The following is a 20,028-nucleotide window of genomic DNA, read 5'->3' on the forward strand; positions in this document are numbered from 1 at the left end:
CGCTGAATCCCCAAACGCGGAGTGCTGCAAAGCCAGGGAGTGTTTTACTGTCATGTTTTATTTTGTGATGTCGAAGAACAGAATTCGGAGTGCTGTAAGAGAGGAGGGTACTGACTTTATGTTTCGTGTGACAGCACTGAGGCTTCAAAATTACCAGCTGTGCTCGGAGGTTTGGTTGTAGGATTAGAAGGCAGCAAATGGGAAGGGTGGAATTGTCAACAATCCTGCCAGCGAGTCTGTGACAGGCCGTGGTAGCTGAGAAGGCATTCACAGGGCACGGGGACTTCCGAAACAGGGAAATTCTGTTGTCACCTCTCCGCACTGCAAGTGGGCACTGTCAGGCTCTAAATTTACCATTGCGGAGCATGGATGAGAAACCTTTACAGAGATAACCCTACTGCCTGCCCCACAGCTGTGGTTATAATCCCCTTTGTTTACTAAAGAATCGAGCTGTGTCTAATGGGCCACATCCTGCAGGACTTGCATTCCCCAAACTGCCACCTCCTCCAGCACAGGTGAGTTCCCCACGAGCCTCCAAATCTTGGCCCAAAATGACATGGGGCTAGAGAGGAAAGCTTTTCCATTACGTTCGGGTCTTTTTTCACACAGCATCCAAGTAACTTTCTCCCCGGAAGGGGGAAGGGAAGTGGTTTTCCCCGTGGGATGTTCTCTGTCAGTAATTTGGTTCAGAGACGTCTGTGATTGGCCACCCATAGATTTGGGTCTCCCAAGCTGAGAGCTGTTCCACAAAGCCCCGGTGTGGTCTCATGTTCATTTTACATTTCAGAAGGTATTTCCAAGCTCTCTGTAGACAGAAGGAAAGTAAAGAATTGTTAGGAATTGAATAGAAAGTGACTCTTGTGCATTTTCGCAAAGCAGCTACGCTTCAGTCAACACAGCTTTGTATTTGCTCCCTGTGCTGGACTGCAAGAAGCTGTGGAGAAGAGTTTGGAACCAAAGCAGGGACAGGCTGGATCCAGATGTGAACCTGAGAGAAACCTGTCCCCTTCATGGTCTGCTCTCCTGGATGCAAGGGCAGCTCAGGCTGCTTTCACTACTTAGTGTTAGTCTACTCTGATGGAGCGGTGCAATCCTTATTTTACCCTAAAATGCTGCTCCTTCCACAGATGATGAGCAAAGCAGTGAAGTATCAGCTACAAAGGTCATAAAGCAATGAAAGTTATCACATTTTTGGATTGGTGTGACCTGATGTGGCAGAGCAGTTATGACCTCGCAGTTATCCCACTATATTAATCACAGCCATCTTAATTAATTGTTAACTCCAAGTAATCACCTAGAAACTCTGACACACACACAGGGCAGATCCACCAGCATTACTCCAGCTCCATCACTGGGTTTTCCTGTCAGTGCTCATCTCCCTGCTCGTAAAGGAGCTTGCCCTCAGCACTTGGAGGGTTGCTTAAGTGAAATGAGACCAAAGGTCAGCAGATAGTGCTCCATTGGTTTGTTTTTCTAATCTTTCTGATTCTGCAGGCTCTGAGGCTGATATTCCAATATTTACTCCTCTGGGTTTACACTGTGGTGTCTCTGGTTCCCCTGGACTCCATAGATCTGCTCACATATTGCTCACTAATAGAATCAGGGACTGCACATCCCAACTGCCTTGCTTTTGCCTTTTGGAAGCTTTCAAAGGTCTTTGCCTGGATTGGCTGGAGGATCACACAGAAATCTTGCACTGCTTTTGTCTGCAAGAAACAAACTTGTCTGCCAGGGTAATCCCTCGGGAAAGCTTTGCCCAGCCAACAGTGGGCAAGCACTGCTCTGTCAATATTTTCTTCTTTATTTTTTTTGGCATTTAGTAAAATGCTGAGACCAACCTGTTGTTGCCAACTGAGAGGAATGGCAAGGCTCAGCCTTTGACTTTTGCATTGCCATTGGAAGCACATTCTGTGATTCAGTGAGTGAGCGGCCGTTATCAGCCTGCAGGAGCAATCACATCCCTGTTAGTGCAGGGACTGAACCCTGAGTCCTGCTGGCACCCTCAGCCTCTAATTACCCTCTGGCACACAGCCATGGAAAGAGCTTGCCTCTTACGTTGGACATGTTTGCACAAAATCAATCACCTTATCAGACACAGACCCAGCTTTAGTGAAGTTTGGATCAATCCATTCGAGCTCCTGAGCTTTCCAAACAAGGGTGAGGTTTTTAAGGAGAGGCTGGTCAGTTGCCATGGGGAACTCTCCTGTTCCATGTTAGGAGGCACCAGGAGATGATGCAAAGGGAGAAAGGCCTGGCACCAGGGGAGAGGCCACCAGGCTCTTGCACAGCCAGGCCATTCCCAGCCATCTATCATTAATTTCTTTCATTATTCAGAGCTATGGAACAGCCTGTACTGGCCATCTGACCTGTACATCCCTCCTGGGCAAGTGTTATCCCATTCCAGACTTCTATATAGCAGTGTCTGTGTGAGGAGATTGGTTCTGGAGGAATAAAAAAGGATTTTGGAAGAAGTCAGTGCTGAAGTCAATGGTAAATGAGAGCCCTGCAAGCACTGGGTTCTGAACTTCTCTAATGCCATGGAATTAAGAGATAGGATTAACTGCAATAGCTTCCACTCTTTTCCTCAAATCCAGGAGAGAAATACCATGTTCTGTAACCACAGCTTTGCTTTCCTAGCCCTTTGATTAAGTAGGGAAAACAAAAATATCACAAGTTCTAGAGTAAGGACTCACAGATCCAAAATCACACCTAAGCCACCTCCTTAATGGCCTAAAGAAGATGCAATCTCAAATCATATAATCAGTTCCATTATCAGGTGGATATTGTGCATGAAATCACAGAGAATGTCTTATTACTACAGTGATGGGGCTTCAGAAAGAGAAACAAAGTGCTGAGGCAGTTTCTGTGGGGACTGTGACAGTGTGACAGTGACATACCTGCAGGGAAAAGCGGCAGGAGTGCATCAGATAGGCCATGGTGGCTGTGCTGCTGCGGCTTATCCCCAGGCTGGAGAACACCAGCACTGCTCCCACGTCCAGCTGAGCATCTGAGTCAAGAAATGCCAATCACGAATTAGTGAGCTGGGAAATGGAGCTTCCCGTGGCAGAGTCAAGCACTAATTCGGTGACAGCTGACAGGGAGGCTGCAGCCTGAGAGACAGGAGCCCTCAGGAACCCTGACAGCAGCAGATGGGCACTGCCAGCTCCCATTTCTGTAAGCATTCTCCTTTCTTAAAAATCCACAGTTAAAACATGGCCTTGAAGAGCAGCACCAATGACAATGACCAGTCGATGCTTCATTACACATTGGTGTCACCTTCACTTCAGGGGTGTGAGGAGTAGTCTTTCATGACCTGTCAGCTGTGGTCAGCATCACAAACTCTCCCCACACAGATCTAAAGGTATTGAAATTTTATTTTTCCCTGGGAGGTTGCATATTTAATGAATAACCTTTTAATTCTTTCTCTCCCTCTCTAGACAGAATGATGTTTTTAAAATATTAGCAACTGAATTCCAGAATTCATAGAGCAAAGCCTTTTCTTTTAGCGCTGTCAAGATGTTTTGTTTGTTCTTTTTTTCCCCCCCAAGCACTAAGCCAGCATTTTTAAACTCATTTCTATTGTGAGATACTAGTTGTGTCCTAAGATCTGGGTAGAACTGGCCTCACTCCAACATACACCTGGCATGAGGATACACACACTCCTCTTGGAGTATGTGGAGAGCTTTAGTCTCGTGTTCTCGGTTTGAGTAATCTGCTCTCCACTGCCAAATAAACAGTTCCACTATCAGATAAACAGTGGAACACTTCCACAAGTGCAGTTAATAGACTCTTGTAGCCTGGTTTGGAAACAGCCACAAACCGTGTGTGATATCAGAAGGAAACTTCTGAAATACTACTGAGAAAAAGCATGAGGCACAATGAAAGGCAAGTAAGTGAATGCCAACATTCAGGTGCACCAAATAAGGAAATTCAGTTCAGGATATAAAATTATATCTTCAAATGTTGTTTCTTTGTGTGCAGCTGTCATGTCTGATATTGTCCTTGGATTAAGGTCTGTGGGGTCAGGGTGGTCTTTTGCTTCTGGCTCTGTCCAGCACAGCTCAGTAGGGCCTTGCTCTGTGGCAGGTGTTATTTGATAAGCACAATAAAAGATAACAACATGGTTGGACAGCACCAGGATGGAGCTGCAGGAGCCGTGTCTCTGTGCAGCTGCAGGCACTGAGCGCAGAGTGTGTTTTTGCGTGCTCTATCTGATATAATCAGCTGAAGGCAGGTTCATGCTGTCCAACCTGAAAGTTTTCCTGGGCCCTACAGTGGGTCTGCACTGCAAATCACAGATTATCAATGCCTCGTGCTGAGTTCTCTAATGTCTGTCACACAGGTTCAAATAAAGCTCTGGTGGCTGAAGGTTTGGGCTGGTGAGAGTCAAAGGGTTGTTGCAAAGGCATAAGAGGGAATCCTATGAAGCCCTGGTAGATACCCTGTTGCAAAGCCTTTTCAGACTGGGTGGAAAGCTCCCTGTTATCAGTGAGGTATCAATTAAAGTGAGACATCAGAGTGAGATGCCCTGTAAAACCTCTTCTCTGTCCATCACGTTGGTTAGTGAGGCAGCTCTGGTATCCATCAGGGTGTGGGCTTGCTTACCCTCCTGTCTTCCTGTCACTCCCATCTAATATCCTACAGTGAGCAAGGGCTCAGGAATTCCAGATCAGGATCCACTCACCTATGAAATGAGAAATGGTGGGGAAGAAAGAAAAAAGATCTGCTTCGAGTGAATCTGGAACAGATACATGGAGGGATTTACCTTCTTCTGCAAACCTGGAAAAAGAGCACACAGACCACATGGAGCAGAGAAGCAGCCTTGACAAGATGTGTTTGTTGGAGGCAAGGTGATCATTTTGTTTGCTGTTACACGTGTGAGTTTTTCATCATTGTCATCATTAACATGATAAGGGATTTGTTATGGTGAGGCACAGAGATGTTTGTAACACAGAACCAGTTTAATCACCGATTTTCCATTTCAATGGTATCAGCAATGATACCTACAGATAGATACCTACAGAGAGATAAATGAAAACAGATGAACTGAAAGCAGGTGTGCTTTCAGAGTGTGTGTTGGCTATTTTGTGGAGCCCCCCAGTTCACTCCATGGGGTTTTCTATGGCAGCATCTCCTCCTTCCACAGACTCAGAACTCACGGGGCAAAAAATTGGTGAGGAATTTCCAAAATGTGGAAGAACATCCTGCAGAGGGCACGGGAATAATACCCACAGTGCAGAGACATTCCTCTGGAGCCAAAGGCATGAGAAATGTCTGCTGGTGCACATGTCCTGGGGTGGGTAACAGGATTTGTTACTTTCTTTGGGTCACCACCTTGAGAAATGCCACTGGGTTTTTCCCGTGTGAAACTGCATTTCCAGCAAGGCCTGCAGACTGAGCTGACTGGTCATGGACAGAGTAGGTAAGGTGGGAGGACCAAAAATGTGACATATTGGTGATTTAGCTTTTACACTGATGTGTTGGTAAGATTTTGCTCTGAAAGCTATTTAGAGATACGGGTTTTTCCTGAGGAGTGGTGGTATGTGATAGACTTGAAATACCAAGGGCTTCCCAGTCCTCCTCTTACCCAATTCACCCGTGGTCAAGGGCTGCAGGACTGTGTTGCTGTTGTGCTAACTCTGGAGCAGAAATTAGAAAACTGAGCATGAAATGGCATTGGAATATGCACAGAGGTTTCCTTGGAAGGCCACAGGCATGGGCTCCTCTGCCAATAAACTCTGTTCACCTCATTTTTTTCACATCACAGACACTGGTGAGGGTAAGCCTTGAACAGTTTAACTTACAGTGTTACAGGCTGTTCAGAGATGTTGACCAGTGCTTTGATCTTCAGATCTTTCTGAATTTGTTTGTCACTGGCCTGCTTGAAATTGCCCATATATAGCTTTGCAGGCAGTATTTCTACAGGGTATGGCTGGAAGGTGTCTAGTTCCTGCCAGAAAGAAACCACAGGCTCAGGTTAGAGAGTGTCTTTGCTCCCATTAGCTCACTAAGTTCTTAAACAAGAAGTCATGTGAAGAGTTGAACAGGCACTTAGTCAGCAGCCCATGACATATTTTAGTGTAATGATTCATTCAATCACCTGGATTTGCTGTATATTGAAGTTTTTGCTAGTTTTACTGAGAATAATTAACAGCCTCTCTGTTGTTGTGGCATTACTTGAAGCCAATCCCAACTAAACAGGAGGTGGAACACATTTCTTTCCATTGTCTGGAGTGCCTGCAGCATGACAGATTCGTTTGATGTTCTCCCTCGTTACTGTTTGCAAGGCTAAATGAAGTCATCTGCCACCTGCAGAGCTGCAGGTGCCCTGGAGTGGCACAGCACGAATCTGCAGCTGCATCTGCTGTCGGCAGTGTGGAGGCTGAGGAGGAAAACACACGAGCAGCCACCAGTGCCTCAGCATCCCTAAGGATCCACATGGATACTGCTCCAGGGGCACAAAGGAGCAGTCTAACAGTTTAAAACTTAAATTGAGAGGCAAGGAGGTGCCTGTGTCCAGCTGAGTCTGAGGGGGAAGCTCAGCAGTGAGTTGCCCTTCACAGGGCAGCACAAAGTGAATCGATTTTCTCTCCTGTGCTGTAGCAGCCACAGGTTAGCACCGTGTCATGGGCTGTTTCCTGGGAACCAGAAAGGAACAGTGGGAACAAAACACACCTTGGAATGAAATGCTCTGTTGTCCAGCACCTTCTTAACCTGCCCTGCCTGTCCTAAATGTGCAATAAAGGGTAATTGTTTCTCATAAGCTAAATGGATTGATGTTTATAGATGAAACCAAGCAATCAGGACACCAGTGTTTGAGTGGATGGCTGTTTTCTTCCTGGGCCTTTTGAAACGAGGCACTAGCGCTTGCTTTGTGACCCCTTCGTGATGAAAAGACATGGATCACAGTGCTTGGTGGGAACTGTACTTCTGTTTGAAAACATTTGCTGTGTACTATGCCAGATAACCACGTGTGAGACAGCAGCCTGCTTCTCATCATCATCTGCTACTGTTTGTTCAGTTATCTGTACTCTCCATAGGCCAGTTTCAGGGTTATCAGGGGAACATTCCCAGCTTGTTTCCATGAACGTCCTTTCACGCAATAGAAGAGGGAAAAGTGTGGCTGTAAAAGAATCAGTGGTGAGACTCAGAGCAAGCACAGTGACTCAAATTACATTTAATTCCTCTGTCTGAAATTGCTGTGATGCCAGGTTTGCAACACCATCTAACCTGAATTCACCAGCCATCATCAGTTGGATATGAATGTTTTCTGTTTGGAAATTAGTCTCATCTCACCTGAGGCATCCACAGTATCTTCTGGCTCTTCAGGAAATGGTAACAAGCTGAAAAACGCCTGTAGCCTCCCTTCAGGAGGAGCACAGGGTGGCGGGTGAACTGCTCCAAGTTTCTGGCATGGAGGAGGGCATCTCCTTCCCCAGCACCTAAAGAGACCAAAGAGCTGATTGCCCGGGCAGGTTCAGTGTCTCCATCTGCCTCCCTGACATCCACAGCAAATCCCTTTTCATTCCATCTGATGGATGGAGAAAACTTTGTTAAAAGCTCGACTTACTCTTTTCTTGTTGCTTCAAGTCAGTTATAGGAGGTGCTGCTTTTCCCCTCTCATCCTGATCTTTTGTTCCTCTCCTGGTTTCTTTTCTAGGACCAGATTTCTTTTCCTCTCCTCGTTTTTCTTTGGGAAATGCTTGTAATAAGTTCCCATAATAGGGAAGTTTTATTAATTTAAATTTAATAATCTCGGTTTTATGGAGGGCCTTTTCTTTAGGCAAACAGGGAAAAAAGGAAGTGCCCTAAATAAATTTTTCACATACGTTTTAAACGCTCCCCTCAATAGAGTAGATTATGTGAGATGGCTGCTCCTCCTCCCAAGAAATCCATCCTGCTTCCCTCTAGCTATGTCTGCTTTAGAAATAGATCAGCACAATAGAAACCCAGTTCTGATTCTTCACACCTTCCCTTTACTGCCTCACCGCTGAGCATTTAGGAACCTGCTTGCTTTATTCATTCCCCTTACACCCCCACTTGTTTTTTTCTTTAAAAAGTGATGCAAATCCTTGCTAAAACTCCTGTAGCCTTTGTAAAGCTCAGACAAACAGAAGTGGTTCTGTTCGCAGCAGAACTCCTTGCCAAAGGATGTGTGAAAGCCAAACACTTCCATGGTTCAAGGAAGACTCAACAATGCCATGGAAAATTTTCCAGCACTTCACATTTCTTGGTGAACTCCATCAAATTACCACCCCCATTAAAGGTAAATATTTTTAAATATCATGAAGTGAAAGCCTTTTGTTACCCTCAAAGAAGCAAGTACTCACTCTGGGAACACCTGGAACCTGAGCTGCTGATATCAGTCTCTGAAGAAGAGCTGCTCCCTGAAAGGCAATTGTTGGACAAACCAAATCTCAGGGAAATGGGGCAAAAAAACCAAACCCACTCGTTTCTCACATGCAACAAGGAGCTTCAGAGGATCATCCACAGATGGGAAACCAGGACTGCCAGGATGCTTTGAAATAAAAGCTGGATTTTTGAAGCCCAAGAACATACTCAACACAGTGAAAAAACAGAGGCAGAGCAGTTTTTCACATAAAACCGGGAACATTTACTTCTCTTCCAACAAGCTCACAAAATTAAACGAGGAGTGGGAAGAACCTCTATCCAGCAGTGAGGTCTGGACTGACATGGGTCACACGTACCTGTTTCTATCTCCTCCTCCTGACAGTCAGTGCGGCCAAAAAAGCTGGTGTCGAGGTCATACACCACACAGAATCTGACATAGCCCAGCTCCTTGGGATTCGGGATCAGATACTCCCCCGCAGGACTCTACCAAAATCACAGAGGAATTCCATCAGGAGCACGGCTCCACTCTTCTCTGGCGGCATCAACGCTCCTGACATCTCGTAAGCTACAACTCTCTAGCTACGTGTTGGGTTTGTACGTGTGGGTGGACACGACGCTGACAGCCCCCGGTTAGAAGTCAGGGATGATGCAAATCGCGCAGATTGCTCCACCAGCAGCAGCGGTGCAGATGCCAGCGCTGTCCTTGTGAGGCAAGGCTGCACTCTGTGAGTTCTTGCGCAATGTTTTTCGTGATATTCGGCTCCCATGTGCCAATCCTTCGGGCTGCTGGAGCCACCTTTGCTTTGTGACAGAATACATCCCCCCAGTGGCAGCCGCGGGGCACGGCCGAGGCAGGGCAAGGGCCTGGGACATTTCCCGTGGGTTCCAAACCGGTTTTTGGCTTCCTGCTAATTTTGCTAAATCCAGGGATGGTTCACACCAACAGCAACCCCCTCACCAGTACAATCCTCTGGGCTGTGATAATGTGGCTCTCATTGAATTCACGCTGTGAGCGGGCATCTGAAAAAAAACAACCCAAGACAGAGCAATTGGCTTTTAAAGGTGGAATCCTCTTTGTATTTTGTCAGTGGGAATTCGGGCACTGGCATCACTCAGAGTAGATTTGGAGATGTGGCACTTTGGGATATGGTTTGGGGGTGGTTATAGTGTTGCAGGGTCGGCTCTTGGACTGGATGAACTTGAAGGCCTTTACCAACCTTCATGATTCTGTGATTTTTTTAATGGTTTTTTTTTTAGAAACAGAGGCCTTCTGGTGTGGGTATAACAAACTCCAGGGTTGATGTGAGGAGTCGGTGTGTAACACCAAGTGATAACCTGAGCCAAGTGTGCTCCTGCAGCATTCCCACCATCCATCCTGTGCTCTGCCCTGCCCAGCAGCTCTGCCACTGATGCTCCAGAGCTGGGGAGAGGGGCACTGGAAAGACCCCAACCCGAATCCCAAACTGGCTAACTCCCTCACCGAAACATTTAATTGCAATATCAGGCACCCTTCTGGGGATGTTGACCCTGTGCAAAATGGAAGTGGTCATCAGGAATCTTTGTGTAATGGTTGAGAAATCCAGTCCAGGTCTAAAACCTCTGGAGCAGCAGGGGATAGTGTGCATCCATGGGACTGATGAGAGCAGGGACAGCTGAGCTTGAGGAAAGCCAAAGCAGCACCAGGTCATGGCACCTGAAATGGGATGGGAGCAAGGTCCCAGAAATGACAAGAATAGATGTGTGTGCTTTTCCTCACGAGCCCCGTTGGCTCAGGATATCTACCCGGGCTGAGCACAGTGCTTGGCTGCAGGCAGGGGCAGGGACAGTGGCAGGGACAGGCAGGGACAGCAGCAAGAGCAGGAACTGGGGCAAGCAGGGGCAGAAGCAGCAGGCAGGGGAAGTAGCAGGCAGAGGAGAGACAGGGCCAGGGGCAGGGGCAGGCAGGAGGGGCATGCACAGGCAAGAGGAGGGACGGGGACAGGCAGAGACAGGGGCGGCAGCAAGGACAGCAAGAACGGGCAGGGACAGGTAGGGGCAGAAGAAGCAGGCAGGGAGAAGCGGCAGGCAGGAGGAGGGACAGGGCTAGGGACAGGGCAGGGACAGGGGCAGGCAGGGACAGGCCTGTGCCGCGGCCTCACCCAGCAGGCACAGGTAGTTGGGCTCCGTCAGCCGCGATCTCCACCGGTACTGGTTGATGATGTTGTAGAGGTGTCGGGGCTCGCAGAACATCACCCCCGCCATCCCCCATCCGCCCGGCTGTCGCCGACTGTCGCGACACCACGCACCCCCCTTCCCGCCCGGCCGCAGGCAGCGACGCCCGCCGGTCTCCAAGGTTACCTCAGGCGGGATCTCGCGAGACTTCCCTACCCCTCCCCTTCCCTCCCCGCCGCTGGCTGCAGTCTCGCGAGAGCGGCGGGCGGGGCAGCGCAGGCGCCGCGCAGGCCGTGGAGGTCGTTGGAGTCACCGGTGCCGCCGCAGCCGCCGCTCGCGCCCCGCCGTGCCCGCCATGCTGTCCCGCCTCAGCACCGCCACCGCCAGCGCCCTGCGCCGCGGCATCGCCACCTCCGCACAGGTACACAGCCCCCCGCCCGGAGCCCCGCGCCTCCTCCTCGCTCCTGGGGCTGCTGCGGAGCTCAGGGCGAGGGGGAAGGCGGGGAGAAGCCCCGGTGCTGCTCGGTGAGGGGGCTGTGGAGCACAGGCTCTGCCCGGTGAAGGGGTGCAAGGCGGGGATGCAGGCATGGTGGTTCTCCATTCTGGGCCTGCGGGGCCGGGGTTGGACATAGTTCCTCCTCCGGGTGGAGCGCAGGCCCTCCAGGAAGCAGCTCCTCGGCTGTGGAGCCCTGAGTCTCCTCGCTGAGGGGCTGCGGGGTGGAGCCCCGGGCCTCAAAGAGGGGACTGTGGAGCCCGGGACCTCCCCAGTGAGGGGCTGCAGGGCTCGGGTGGAGCCCCGGGCCTCAAAGAGGGGACTGTGGAGCCCGGGACCTCCCCAGTGAGGGGCTGCAGGGCTCGGGTGTAGGCTAGAATCCTCGGGGGGGGGGGGTTGTGAGCGTGCGGCGGTGCCTCAGGCAGGGGAGGTTGCGGAGCGTGGCTGGGGGGCTCTCGGTGCTGGGTGTGCAGGGCTGTGCCCGGTGACAGCACCGTGCTGGGGCCGTGGCCCTGCGGGTCTCATCTCCAGCCAGGCTGCGAGTGTGATAATCCTGTGTGAACTCCCTGTCTCTGATGCTGTGCAGAGGGTGATGGGTTTGCTGCTTCCTCCCTCTAGTGCAAAAATGCCCCTGCGTTCCGAAGGTGTTAAGAACTAAAGCTGGTGGTTGGGGTTTAGCAGTAATCCTTTGTGTGCCGAAATCCACTGTGCTGGTTCTAAACCACTGCTGCTGTGGCTGCACGGATAGAGACCAACCTCTAGGCAAAGTTAATAGTCCTGATGGGATGTAAAAGAGTGATTGTTGCAGCTATAAAGATAAGTCTTTTCATGGGGAGTGTTTTATTAGCAGCGAGGTTTTGACCCCACAGTGTCAGCTCAGTCACAAATGGGGCTCAGCAGTGAGTCATGCCAGACTTTGCTTCCTCTCAAAGAGTTTTATGCAAAATTATGTTTGCTGCAGTAGCAAGAAAACTGGGCTGAGGTTAGTCTGGTACAGTTCTTGGGTAGGTTATTTCCCGTCATTGCACAGTAATTAAGCTGTTCCTGAAGAGAGGTGGAGCTGTTAATGGCTTTTATCTGGTAAGATTGTGATAAAGAAGGGCTTTCTCAGCAGTAATTGCTTGTTCCATCTCCACAGGAGTTTTCCATCACTTTGGCAGTGTTGCACTTTAAGGTTGTTCTGGCCCCTAGAAGGAGATTTCCTCCTGTGGAGCAACACTTTGCAAACAGGGGTTTGTGAGAGAAATTACACCCTGCCAGTCAGTTCCTGAGTTAGGATAGAATTGGTTCACAGGGCAACCAAGCAGAGTTGATTTTACTTGATTCTCAACCACATGCTCACAGGTGGAAATTGTAGTCACAATGTTCTCAGTCCTCAATCTTGAGGCATCTGCAGATACTGTTTTGGATTTATATCAGGTGTAAACATTTTCATCACATATATGCAGTGGTTATTACGTTTCTTGTAGTATTGATTTTCCAAATGCAAGGCATATTCTTTTGATACTGGTAACGTGAACTAGAAAAGCTACAAACCAGATTTGCCCTAAATCAGGCCTGGCCCCGCAGGGTGGCAGGTATTAGTGTCAGGCAGGCATTTCCATTGGGAGAAGGGTGATCCTTTGGGTACCTTTGCCTTAGCCTTGCTTCCCTTTTGATCTTCGGATCACAGGCAACCATTTCCTCCAACTTGTCCTACCAATAAACCTGCAGGATCTCTGGGAGGCTGCTGTGAGGGTCATTTTCTGTAGGCTTAGACTATCGAGTTTGCACAGTGCTTGGTAAAAAATTGAGAAACACGACTAAAAGTAAAGAAAGAGTGGTGAAATCCCCGACGTCACTGCTGGGGTGTGGGGGTAACTGCCAGAACGGCTCTACAACGTGTTTGTCGTCTCTTTTTGCACAGAACAATGCCAAGGTGGCAGTGCTGGGGGCCTCGGGGGGCATTGGGCAGCCCCTGTCCCTGCTGCTGAAGAACAGCCCTCTGGTGAGCAAGCTGAGCCTCTACGACATCGCTCACACTCCAGGCGTGGCAGCCGACCTCAGCCACATCGAGACCAAAGCCAACGTCAAAGGTACCCTGGGAATGCTCGGAGCTCCAGAGGGATCCTCTCAGAGGGGTGGCTCTGACCCGGAATGCCCGTTGCCTGTGAGGGGAAATCTTCACCCACTGATCCCGATGAAGCCCTGTATCAATTTAAGTAGCTTTTTCCTCAAGCAGCCAATGATTAATTAAGGTTTAGCTGATTCGATTGGTGTGCATGGAGGTGAAGATGGGCTGTGGTTGCGCTGTTGAAGGGGAATTTGTGACATCTGGCAGGAAACATTCAGTGAAATTATCTCAAGAGTGTTGAATTTAAAAAGTTTGACTAGAAATAGGTTTAACGCTCCCTGGGTGTCCACATGAATTCCATGTGCTTCTTTTCTCTTCAATTCTGATGAAATCAAAACTTAATCTGCTTGTCTTTCTTTTATCTGAAGATCACTAAAAGGTGCCATTTTACATTAATGTGCCAGTGGGCAGTTCTTTACAGGCACTGACTCCAGTGCCAAGGCTTTTGGAGAGTAAATACACATAGCAGGAGGAACTGGGAGTTTGGAAGACAGGTGAATGTGAGATTCTCACCACTCAGTCTGTAAACTTTGAAACAAGGATAAGACATCAAATGGGATCCATCCATAATTGTGTTTCTTTGCTTTCAGCATTAAGTCCAAATTGAAAGTTAGATTTTAAGAGGACTCAGATGCCCCGGGCATGATTTTGTACTTCAAAGTGTCAGCTATTTAGTAACTGTCAAAAACATAATGCTTGAACATCTTCCATTTCAGGCTTCATGGGACCTGAGCAGTTGCCAGAATGTCTGAAGGGCTGTGATGTTGTTGTTATTCCAGCGGGAGTCCCGAGAAAACCAGGTGGGTTCTCTTTGTTGGAAAGCCCCAGGGCTGCTTTGAAGTGGATCTCTGCAGTTCTGCTGCCCAAACAGAGCTGTGTTTGTTGGGGTGTAAGTGGCCTGTTCATGCCCCTGCCCCAGAGCTCCTTGTGGTACCAGGCAGCTCCTTCAGCCTCTCCGAGCCTGTCCCTTGTGGAATGGGCTAAATTGATTTCTGGAGTTTCTGCTTGGGGCTGAGCTGCGAAGACTTCATTCAAGTGATCCTAAATCCCTGTTCATGTTTCTTGTCCCAGAGCAATGCTCAAGGAATTGGTTCTTTGTTTCATTTCTCAGCAGATGAGAAATAATCTATTTTGTTTTGCATCTGTTGTACAGCAACTTCTTGGGGCATCTCCGAATAAATGCTGTTAAGCCTTCCTAGAATGTTTCTGACCTGCTCCATTTTCACTCTATTTTCCAGTATCCTATTAGGAACCTAACAAAATTCTAGTATTTAATGCCTAGCTCTTCCTAAACTTTCATTTTTCATGGTTAAAGTAGTTGCTGCAAGAGGAATGGGGGGTGGCACTTAGGCAACCAGCAATATTTTGCAGCAGTTTGCATTTAAACTGTAGTTGTGGAAGTGACTTAAAAGAGGGAGGAGGATTTATCTTGGGAGCAGTTGTGCTGCTCTGAGCAGGGCTGGTGTGGGTTGTGTGGTCACAGTGTGCTTGAGGCAGCCTAGGTGAAGTGGGTTCTGACAATGGGCAGTTGGGCTGGCTGCTCCTGGGAAGGGCTGATCTCTTTATTAGTGAGAGGAGCCAGTTCATTACTGCAGCTGGAGAATTTGTTCTTGATCTGTGAAACCAGAAGCTGATGTGTCTGCCCAGAGCAGAGTATTGGATTTTGATTGGATTTCCTGCCTGTGATGGTAGCTGTGGGTAACTTAAAATCCTTTCCTGGCTGTGTTTTAGGAATGACCCGTGATGACCTGTTCAACACCAATGCCAGCATTGTTGCCACACTGACATCTGCCTGTGCAAAGAACTGTCCAGAAGCCATGATCTGTATTATTTCTAACCCAGTAAGTGTTTTCTGGAGACCTTGGAATGTAGAGGAAAAACCTCACCAAATTCCAAATACTAGAGTAATCCAAATTCCTACTGATTTTGACCAGTATCTTTAAACTTTGCGGTGTATTTGCAGAAAAGCCTGGTTCTACTAACCCATATTTAATTCAGACAAAACTTGGATGTAAAAGTGCTTAATATCTCCCAAGTCTGTGTGACTGGTTATAATGCAAGCTGGTGTATTAGCTGGGATAAAAGCCTTAGCTCACTGAGGGAGGAGCCTTTGTAATGGGAATGAACAAATTTATTGTCTTAATGGTTATTTAAAATTAATGATTTTTATTCCAACCTGACTGTAAATTGCTCTTCAATTTAGGCATCAAAGTAATTGGCTACAGTTGATTCCAAATTGGAAGTATAGTTCGGGTTGTTAATTGGCCTGTTAAGTTCATGCATTAGCTTTGTTATTAAACTGCTTTTAATCAGTGCTTGCCTCTTCTTGTTTGTAGGTAAATTCAACCATCCCAATAACTTCAGAAGTCTTCAAGAAGCACGGTGTGTATAATCCCAACAAAATCTTTGGTGTTACGACACTGGACATCGTCAGAGCGAATACTTTTGTGGCTGAACTAAAGGCAGGTCATGGTTAAAGTGCAGGGGGAGGGATACTGCCTGCTTTGATCATCAGATCTATAAAGTGCTTCCACAATCACTGCAGAGGGCCAAAGGAGCTCAGATTTCTATGCAGCTAGAGGCAGAGGCAATGATTCCCTGTCTCCTTTATTTAGAGGAGCCTGAAGATAAGGTTTCTTGCAAAATGTGGTCCAAGAGACTTTGACCTTTCCTTTTCATAGCTGTGCCCTGCAAGCGAGCTACGTGTTGGCCTTAATTCCCTTGGCATTCCCAACCCTGCCATGCAACCAGGAGAGAGGGTCGGACTGTGGTGTGTGTTTGCAAGTTAAACTCTGCTGTGTGTCACAGGATACTCTACAAAGTATCGGGAGCTGTAACACATTTCTGCTCTTAATAGCCCGGTGGTGTTTGTGTGGTGCTGCTCTTTATCCACCCCTGCAGTAATAATATCCTGTAACTGTATGCAGTGATCACAGTAACCCAGAGTTCTGCTCTGTACACGTGGCTTTGTCCCTGGAGCGCAGCTGCCTCTGCAACTCCTGCCCTGTGTGTCCTGATGTCCAGGGCAGAGAGTGCAGTATGTTTTCTCTTGTTCTTCTTGTGCTTGAGAAGCTGGAAAGTTCCATGTTTCCTCTAGGGCTTGGATCCAGCTCGAGTAACTGTTCCGGTTATTGGTGGCCATGCTGGGAAGACCATCATCCCTCTGATCTCTCAGGTGAGTCAGGGTGACAGCTGTGTGTGGCATGTTAGGGTTGATCTAAAATGCCTTTGTGATGGCAGGTAGTGTGCTAGGATGGAGCAGTGAGAGTCTTCCCTGCTCTCATGGCTGCTTTCCTTCTAGGATAGGGTGCAGGATGAGGTGAAAGGCAGCAATCTAAAGCTGAATCCCTTTGGGCAGTGTAAACAGGTCCAGCTTTTCTCCAAAGGAGTTTAGGATAAGAACTGAGGGGTAATGTGAGTGTTCAGGTGTCCTGACACTGTTTGTGACAGGTATCTCATGAAAGGAATACCTGGCTTCAGGAGAAAAATTGAATTGATTTTTTCCATGATAGACTGGAAACCCCACCTGAACCTCCAGCACTGAAGTGCACAGCTCAGGCTGTGCAGGGAGGCCTGTTCTAGCCATGACTGGTAGTCTGGCCTTTCAGCCAGGCTGAAATGCAGTTTTAAAGCAGGTGCAGTCTCCTGGGGAGGTGCTGGGATGTGGCCAAGGAGCAATCTCTAACAAAGGTGGGAAAGCTGTGCTCTAAGTGGGGAATAAGGTATCCTTTACAGAAGGATTTTCTTGGGAATGAGAGCAAGGGCTTTGGAGCAGCTGAATGCTGAGAGGTGCTTGGGTTAAACAGCCCATTGGGACAAACACAACTGTATTTGAGCTATGCTTAAGCTGGTGTAGTTTTATCTGAAGGTTCAGTGAATTCCTAAATACTGCTGGGAAACTGGATCTTTCATAGGGCTCAACTTCCATAATGCCAGGGTGACCCAGATATTTAGAAGATGACTTTCTGAAATTCCTAATGCTTGGGGGGTGTCTGTACTGCACAGGACTACGCAGTGGTGAGGAAGCATGGCAAGCCCTGGTTTGGCTGTGAGGCTGTGGTTTGTCCCTGAAGGAGCTGGGAGTGGCTGGGTTCCTGTTCCAGGCCATGCAGTAACCCCAGTCTGATGACTTTTGTAGTTGGTCAGTGTCACACAAGCGATGAGCTAGGGAAACACATTGTGTCCACTTGAGAACTGTTGGTAACAACTGCAGTGGTACAGAAAGTCTTGTGTGCTTAATGCTGAATCTGAAGGAGTTCTGGTGTTGGTACTAACTTCTTTTTCCCTGTCCAGTGCACGCCAAAAGTGGAGTTTCCTCAGGATCAGCTGGAGAAGCTTACAGCAAGAATTCAAGAAGCTGGGACTGAAGTTGTCCAAGCTAAAGCAGGAGCAGGTGGGTTCTTGAGTAAAGCTTCCAAGTAATTCTTGTTGACTGTGTAGGGCTGCAGTCCTCTGCAGTTTACAGGTTAGGAACTGCTGGTTGTCAGTCTCACTGCTCTGTCAGCTGCTGCCTGGGATAGGCTACTAGAAACAGCTCAGTATGTAAGACTAAATATTAACTGATCCCACACCACCTTTGGCCGTAAAAGAATCTTCTCTGTCAAATTAAGCTGTTTCTTTTATAAATCTCTTCAATTAGATACATGTAGCTGGACAAAAGCTGCTGCTTTATCTAACTGGCCGTGAGCTTGAAGTCAATGACACTGCATTATTCTTGTTTTGTAAACACACCGGTATGGAAACCTTTGATGCTAAACTGGGTATCAGATTTCAGCGTGATCTGTTCTGACAGTGGTTTAACTCTTCCAGGATCTGCCACCTTGTCTATGGCCTATGCTGGTGCTCGGTTTGTGTTCTCCTTGCTGGATGCCATGAGTGGAAAGCAGGGGGTTGTTGAATGTGCCTTTGTTCGGTCGGACGTGACAGAGGTCCCCTACTTCTCTACACCTCTGCAGCTCGGGGTATGTACTTTACATCACAAGCCTTATAAACAGCAGCTACTGCTTGTGTCTTGTGGGTTTTACTGGGTGGTTTCAGTTTAGCTGAATGCCTGCTATTGCTGGAGTAAACAGCTGAGTGTGCCTTTAAGAGTCTGCGATATTTGGATATGATGCCTCAGCAAATAGCTCAGCTTGACAAGGATGCTGCTGCTGCTATCTGCTCTTAGGCTGCAAGCCACTGAGTAACCAGAGGTTCAGACTTGGCTTAAGAGGTCATGCCTGCCTCAAGTCAGTCCTGTTTACTCTGGGCTTTCATGTGATTAATCAGAGTCAGCAATCCTGTCTCCTCAGCTTCATCTGCTGCAAGCAAATCCTCAGAAACTGAGGCACATGGGGAGCTACAGTGTGGATTAGGATTAATATCTTGCTTTCAGGACCTCTGCTGAACTCTGAAAGAAGTATTCCTTTTGTCACCCACACCCTGGGGGAGTGGTGGAAAACCATGTGCTGCAGCCCTGTCACGTCTGCTGGGATGCAGAGGGTGGTGTTTGCTGTCTTAGGGGCAGGCTGGTGAGGGGATGGAAGCAGAGGGATTTTAAGGGGGAGTGTAGACATCTTGAAAACCTGGAAGTGCCGCTGAGGCAGTTTGAGATGGCAAGCAAAGGATGTAGATCAGAGGAGATCCTCTTGCCAGAGGGTGGGTGTGGAGTCAGGAGGGATCAGATGTTGTCAGTCTGCTCTTGAAGGAGCTGCTGTGGGTTGGCTTCTGGTTTCACACATGTGAACAGTGAATGAGAAGTTTGAGGGCTGTAGAAGTTGCCACAGATAGTGAGAGGCTTCTGAGGCTTTCCAGGAAGCACAGGGTTGGCAGACTAGGTACAACACAGGTGCCAGGCTGGGTCTCTGTCTCAGCTGGATAACACTTAGTCAGAGCTCTTAAGCTATTCTTTAGGCCATTCGTTGAATGGTTAATCCTTAAATCCTCTTTCCCTCAGAAAAAAGGAATTGAGAAGAACCTAGGCCTTGGCAAGCTCTCCCCCTTTGAAGAGAAGATGGTTGCTGCGGCCTTGTCTGAGCTGAAGGCTTCTATTAAGAAAGGAGAGGAATTTGCAAAGAACTTCAAGTGAAGACTTGATGACGGCGAGGAATTAACTTCCTTAATTTATTAAGGCATCATGTCACTTTACGACTTCTGGTTCAAAGCTCATGCTTTGATTGAAGTCTGTCTGTATTAACTTGATGCTTGTTGCCAGTGCAAAGTCTAATCACCAATAAAACGGCCTCATTTTTTCAGTGTACCTTGTGGAGCTGTCCTGTTGTGCTTGTCCTTTGGAAGGTGGAGGTCTCTGAGAGGGGGTTTGTTTCAGCAGGGATGGAATAGCCTTGGAAAGGGAGTGAACTCATTCCCTGTTCAGCACAGCCACTGGGAACCAGGTGTGACCAGATCAAGATGGGTGTACACAAGGGATAACTGAGTGAAATGATCCCAGAGGTGACTTTTTCAGGAGGTGACACTACCTCTGTTACCTTGTGTTACCTTTATCTCTTGTGTAATTTGATTTTAAAGGAGTTAGTGAAAGAGCAGAGCGTTTGAAACGTCAGTCCTGCACTAAGACAATAATTAAACCGCTGAGAGCGACTTCTTTCTAGTTAGGAACAAAAGCCTTGATTTAGCATCTCCATAAATTTCTCTTAACATTCATCCTCTTGTGAATATAAAAATAAATGTCTGCAAGAAGATGGTGATGACGAGTTCTGTTGCTGACTTCTTTGAAGGTAAGCTTTAATGAGGGAAGCTATTAATTCACTCTTCCTTCGTGCTCTGCTTACGCTCTTGCTTTGAATTGCTCTCATCCGTGTAGGCTGAATTCTAAGTTGAGCAGACTTTATTTTGATGAGTGAAGGAAAAGCCAAAGCCCTGCACCTCTGGAGGAACTGAGGTGAACGTTGGTTTGAGCCAGAGAGCACCGGGTAGTTGC

The 20,028-nt window shown here is 47.9% G+C and overlaps 2 protein-coding genes across 3 annotated transcripts; one reads left to right on the plus strand and one right to left on the minus strand.

The window, feature by feature from the left end:
* Positions 1 to 75: 75 nt before the first annotated feature.
* On the minus strand, positions 76 to 10,698 carry STYXL1 (serine/threonine/tyrosine interacting like 1). 2 transcript variants are annotated; one of them, XM_040082243.1, is made up of 9 exons: positions 10,491 to 10,698; positions 9,311 to 9,372; positions 8,709 to 8,835; positions 8,331 to 8,387; positions 7,297 to 7,442; positions 5,805 to 5,950; positions 4,685 to 4,779; positions 2,898 to 3,007; positions 76 to 805 (listed from the first exon to the last, which is right to left on the minus strand). In XM_040082243.1, the coding sequence occupies exons 1-9, from the start codon at positions 10,591 to 10,593 to the stop codon at positions 674 to 676; spliced, it is 978 nt and encodes a 325-aa protein (XP_039938177.1). In that variant the 5' UTR covers positions 10,594 to 10,698; the 3' UTR covers positions 76 to 673. The 2 variants fall into 2 exon arrangements, with proteins under 2 accessions (XP_039938177.1, XP_039938178.1); XM_040082244.1 differs by lacking the exon at positions 8,331 to 8,387 and having other exon boundaries at positions 10,491 to 10,597.
* Positions 10,699 to 10,735: 37 nt separating this feature from the next.
* Positions 10,736 to 19,347, plus strand: MDH2 (malate dehydrogenase 2). Its single transcript, XM_040082494.1, has 9 exons — positions 10,736 to 10,924; positions 12,903 to 13,071; positions 13,826 to 13,909; positions 14,841 to 14,950; positions 15,446 to 15,571; positions 16,207 to 16,284; positions 17,403 to 17,502; positions 17,919 to 18,070; positions 19,045 to 19,347. Exons 1-9 carry the CDS (start codon positions 10,859 to 10,861, stop codon positions 19,174 to 19,176), a joined length of 1,017 nt encoding a protein of 338 aa, XP_039938428.1. The 5' UTR covers positions 10,736 to 10,858; the 3' UTR covers positions 19,177 to 19,347.
* Positions 19,348 to 20,028: the final 681 nt, after the last annotated feature.

This window comes from Hirundo rustica, chromosome 19 (assembly GCF_015227805.2).
Source record: "Hirundo rustica isolate bHirRus1 chromosome 19, bHirRus1.pri.v3, whole genome shotgun sequence".
NCBI lineage: Eukaryota > Metazoa > Chordata > Aves > Passeriformes > Hirundinidae > Hirundo > Hirundo rustica.